General features: G+C 55.2%; 1 protein-coding gene across 2 annotated transcripts; it reads left to right on the top strand.

Annotated features, from left to right (window-relative positions):
* Positions 1-427: 427 nt before the first annotated feature.
* On the top strand, positions 428-5276 carry SNRPC (small nuclear ribonucleoprotein polypeptide C). 2 transcript variants are annotated; one of them, XM_059488120.1, is made up of 6 exons: positions 428-801; positions 1099-1141; positions 1521-1629; positions 2895-2987; positions 3535-3639; positions 4905-5276. In XM_059488120.1, the coding sequence occupies exons 1-6, from the start codon at positions 794-796 to the stop codon at positions 5027-5029; spliced, it is 483 nt and encodes a 160-aa protein (XP_059344103.1). In that variant the 5' UTR covers positions 428-793; the 3' UTR covers positions 5030-5276. The 2 variants fall into 2 exon arrangements, with proteins under 2 accessions (XP_059344103.1, XP_059344104.1); XM_059488121.1 differs by having other exon boundaries at positions 430-801; positions 2898-2987.
* Positions 5277-5343: the final 67 nt, after the last annotated feature.

Raw genomic sequence — 5343 nt, 5'->3', positions numbered from 1 at the left:
GGGGGGGAAAAGTGGGTGCGCGCGCCGCCGCCGCCGCAGGCACTGCGCCTGCGCCGCCCCGCCCCGCGGCGCGCGGCACGCGACGTCACCCCCCGGCCGGCGTCACCCCACGCGCGGTGCGGGGCGGGGCCACGTGCCCGCGAGGGGGGAGGGAGGGAGGGAGGGCGGCAAGGGCGAGGGGGCGGGGCCGCGCATGCAAATGAGAGCGGCGCGTGACTCGGTGGCTCCGCGCAGGTTCCGCTGCGTCACCGCGGGGCGGGGCGATCGCTCGGCTCCGCCCACATGCGCGCGCTGCCTTCCATATATGGCTGCGAGTGCGCGTGTTTGTGTATGCAAATTAGCTTTGGTGACGTCATGCGTCGCCATGCAAATGAGACGCAAGGCCCGACGGGAGCACCTTCAATGTTTTTTTCCGCCTAAAAATGATGTTTGTAATGCAGCTTTCGACGGCGCGAGGCTGCTACGTGCACGGCCGGCGACCGGAACCACCGGATGTGTTCCGCGAGGAGAACAGAGACACCGAGCAGACCACGCTTTGGCAGCGCCGGGGGCCCCACCGAACCCTGCGCGCCGGGGAGGGCACTGCCGGGACTGTGGGTGGGCGATGGTAGCGTGACCAGAGACGGACGGGCGGGAGCGGGATGGCTCCACCTGCCGGGCGGGGAGAAGGACACGGCGGAGGCCATACTGTCACTTCCGGGCCCTACGGCAGCCGGCGGGGGTCAAGCGGCGGCGCTGTGTGAGGGCGTCACTGCGCGTGTGCGTCACTTCCGGCTGGCGCGGCGGGAGCACCATGCCCAAGTGAGTCCGGGAGGCCGGGCCGGGCCGGGCCGGGGCTCCCCGGGGTCCCGGGCCGGGGTCGCTGCTTCTCGAGGCTCCTGGTGCTCCCCGTGAGCCCAGGGGCGCGGGTGAGCGGGCGGGCCGAGCCCTGGCGCCCTGCGGGGTCGTTCCCGGGGCTCCGTTAACGCTCACAGCGCTAACACAATAAGGCTTTTCATAATAATGTTATTATTACTAAAACAATATGTTAATATTATAATTAATAATTATCGATAACATAATAAGGCTTTTATTAATAATAAAGCTTTTCCCCGCCAGGTTTTACTGTGATTACTGTGACACGTACCTCACCCATGACTCGGTGAGTACCAAATCCGCTGCTTTAATTCTTTCGCGTATCAAGAGCAGTAAAATAAAAGTTAGCTCGGCTAAAAGCAGCTCCTGTGGGGTACAGCGGTGTTTCCTCGTGTTTTCCACTCCCAGAAAAGCAGGAGAATGTGCCATGCCCCTGGTGTTCTCCAGGGGGGCAGTGGCAGGGTCAGAGGTGGCACCTGGGGCGGCTTCAGAGCAGCTTTTGGAGATTTAACATTTATGTGCTGATAAAAATTTATATAAAAGTTTTGCACATCACCCCTTCTCTGCCTGGGTACAGAAACAAACCTGCTTTATCGTGATAAATTACACATGTTTAAAATAATAAGGAATGCCAGTAACCTTGGGGTTTCTGTGGCCTTTCCCAGCCCTCCGTGAGAAAAACCCACTGCAGTGGCCGGAAGCACAAGGAGAACGTGAAGGATTATTACCAGAAATGGATGGAGGAGCAAGCCCAGAGCCTGATTGACAAAACAAGTAAGGCCAATCTTTCTGTGACCCCGCCTGCCTCCCCTTTCCTTCCCCTGCCTTTCCTCCAGCTGCTGCTCCTTGCTTCCACCTTGACTTCTCCTCACTTCCCTGGGGAGTCTTTGCTCAGTGAGTTCTCAGTAAAACCTTGGAGAGTGGATCTTGAGTTCCTCAAGCTTTGGGCTGTCCTGGGGCAGCCTGAGAGCTCTGCCTACCACACGAGAGCTGAGGTTCCCTCCAGGGCTGGTGGCAGTGGCTCCATGTCACTGTTCAGGAGGGCTCTCATGATATCCTGCAGGGCCTCATAACAAACTTGTGCTGCTTGGCCGTGCCACGTTTTTGCCAAGAGCATGGATAAGAATTCCAAAAGATAGGAAAACAGACGTAAAAATGTGTGGGTTGTGGCATTTTTCGCATGCTGGGGTTGCCTGCCCTCAGTTGCCAAGTGATGTTTTTTTATGGCACTTAAAGGCTTAACTGAAGTGTGGCATTGATTCCTCTGTCACTTTGAGAGGTCCTTTTCTCTCTCCTGGATGAAAGAAACGCAAACACCAGATTAGCTTTGTGGCAGCACTCCTTGGCTGGTGGGATAGCTCAGGTTGGACAGGACCCCTCAGGATCACTGATCCCACTCCCAGCTCTGTGCAGGACTGCCTGAGCCCAAACCAGCACCTTCCAGCTGCTCCCTGAGCTCTGACAGACTCAGAGTTGTGCTCACTCCCCTGGGGAGTGTTCAGTGCCCAACCACCTCTGGGTGAAGACTTTTCCTAAAACATCCAGTCGGGATTTACCCAAACTCATCCTCACTCTCTTTTCCCTGTGATGCTTCCAACTTCCCCATCTTTTGCCTTCCTCCCAGTCAATACCAGTGGAATTCCTCCCCTTCCTTGCCCCCCTTTTCCTGCTCCTTGCCCCCTCCCCAGCCCTGTCCCCGTGTCCATTCCAGCACAGCATGTCCCGGTGGAACGCTGCGGATCCCGCCACGTGGTTGATTTCTGATTTTCCCTCTCCCACCTCCCCTCCGTGCCGCCCTGCCCAGGGGTGTGACATCCACGCAGGAGCTCTCTAGTCCCAGCTGTAACAATAATTGTCTCCAGCAGTCCCAGGTGCTCCCCAGGTGCCCGGGACGTGGCAGCGCACGCAGCATGACGTGACCGCGGGGCATGACACGGACGAGCGGCCCGGCCCTCCCTTCCTCGGCCTAGTAACTGGTGTTTTTTTTTTTCCTGGGATTCTTTCTTTCCTTTTTTTTTTTTTTCTTTTCCCCCCCAATGTAGCGGCTGCATTCCAGCAAGGGAAAATTCCACCGACGCCGTTCTCGGCACCTCCTCCGGCCGGAGCCATGATCCCGCCTCCGCCCAGCATCCGTAAGTTTGGGGCACTTTGGGACTGGGGTCAGGGCCCTCTGGAGCTGTTTGTGCCCTCAGCTTGGAAAGAAAAGGCTTTTTAGCTTGAAGCCAAGCCATCTCAAGCTTGTGCTACCAGAGTGTGAGGAGTTTTGTGTAAGAGTAGCTCAGTCCTTACTGTGTCTGATTTCTGGGAAGCTGAGTGCACCAGGAGCGGTGACGCCCCCTCATTCCATGGGGCCTCCCAGGCAGGTGGCTCTGTTAAAACTGCACAGTGGGTTGGTTTGGGTTGGTTTTTCTAAATAGAAATCCCTTTGGTTGCCTTTTCCCCTTGAGAAGGGCCCAGAGCCCTCCCAGCCCAGAGTGGCAGCTCCCTGTGCTGGGTGTGCACAACTGGAGTTGGCAGCCAGCACATTGCTGCTCTGCTCACTTCTAGCACCTGGAATCAGGGCTGGAATGGAGGCAGAGGTGCAGCCACTGAGGCATTAGTAACTGCCACGTGCTGTGAGTAGCTGCAGTGCCCTTTGGGGGCCGAGGGTGCCCGTGTGTAACTGTTGTGTCTGTCCAGCTGGCCCCCCCCGGCCCGGCATGATGCCAGCCCCACACATGGGGGGGCCCCCGATGATGCCAATGATGGGCCCACCTCCCCCAGGAATGATGCCAGTCGGACCTGGTGAGTTTGGGATGGGGTAACTCTGCCATGGGGGGCTGGCTGGGGAGGTCTGGGGGGTGTTTCCCACCATCCTGTCCCACCCAAGGCTGGGCTGGTCACACTCTGTCACTGTGTCACTGCTACCCCTGCATGGGGAGATTACAACAATTTTACAACCACTCATTAAACCCCTTTGCTTCTCATTGAGAGTCACCAACCCCCTGTGCAGCTGGAATTATGGCTCTGGGAAGTCATAGCTGTTCTCCCTCTGCTCTGAGCAGTGATTGTTTAAGAGTTTGGTGCCTCCAGGTCTCAGGTTTTGCACAAGAGGTGCATTTTTTGCACTAAATGGTTTTTTAGTGTATAAAGTGTCTCAGGGGAACGTGTTCCAGAGAAACAATGGGCCTGGAAAAGGCTTTATCAGAGCTTTAAACTAAAAAGTCTTTGATCCATTCCACTCCTGAGCTTCCTGGCATTTGAAGAATTCTCAAGGGATATCTTACTGGAACAGTTCCCAGAACAAATCTATGGGAACACACACACACACACACACACACACATGCACTGAAAGTAGTGAAGTGTCTTTGTAATTGTTGTCTTGCATTTGAAAGTGTTCCTTAAGTGTTTTTAAAGGCTCAAGATAAATACACAGTCTGTGATATTCAGCAGCCTGGTGAAAATAAATGGCAAAAGGAGATGGAAATCATTATTTCAGGGCTGTGCAGTCGAGCCCCTGCTTTCCCCTGGCAGAGGTGCTCAGTGCTTCTTTGTGAGCACATGGGCTGGTTTTGCAGCACTTTTCTCCAAATAAACACATTTCCACATCAGTAATTAAGCTGGTGTGTCTCTTGAGTGGCTGGAAATAAGTTGTGAGTGAACATTGTCAGAGTGGGTGTATAACCCAGGGGCTCAGTTCCTCCTCTGCTGCTGGCTGAGCTCCTCAGGGAACAGAATCCATCTCGGCAGCTGCCAGATCAGAGCTTACAGACCTGGAACATGGGAGTTCCCTGGAGCAGGGTAGAGAGCCTGCCCACAGTGTGAAATTTCCCCTCTCTGAGGGTGGTGAGGAAGATGTTGCTGTGAAGAGCAGCTGTGGCTGCCCCTGGATCCCTGGAAGTGTCCAAGGCCAGGTTGGACAGAGCTTGGAGCAACCTGGGATAGTGGAAGGCATCCCTGCCCCTGATAGGGGAGTGGAAATAAATCTTTAAGGTCCATCCCAACCCATGTTTTGCCAGGGCAGGTGGTGCTCCCAAGAGCTGTTGTCTAACCTGTCTCTCCCCTGGCAGCTCCTGGGATGAGGCCACCCATGGGAGGACACATGCCAATGATGCCAGGGCCCCCCATGATGAGACCCCCCTCCAGACCCATGATGGTGCCAACCAGGCCAGGAATGACCCGTCCAGACAGATAAAGATGGAGATGGAGCTGCCTTTTCATTTTAGGACCTTCCCTATGACAAACACCCCAGACCTGTGTCCCTGGGGCTTTGTACTCAGTGTGTGGAGAGATTCTGCTGTAGCTTCAGCATAAGAATGGACACACCCTGCACTGACTTGTACAAGGTCTGGCTTTTTGGGTGTCTTTTCAATTGTATTATGTTTTTCCCCCTCGTTTAATGACAAAAGCAAGAATAAACATTGATGTTGTTTCCATATTGACTCAGAGCCTTGTTCTGAACTCTCTCCTGGGGAAGAAAATAAGGGTAGGAGGAGCAGTGCTGGGCTG

Source organism: Ammospiza nelsoni, chromosome 23 (genome assembly GCF_027579445.1).
Source record: "Ammospiza nelsoni isolate bAmmNel1 chromosome 23, bAmmNel1.pri, whole genome shotgun sequence".
Classification (NCBI taxonomy): Eukaryota; Metazoa; Chordata; class Aves; order Passeriformes; family Passerellidae; genus Ammospiza; species Ammospiza nelsoni.
This window is presented reverse-complemented; position numbering and strand designations above follow the sequence as displayed.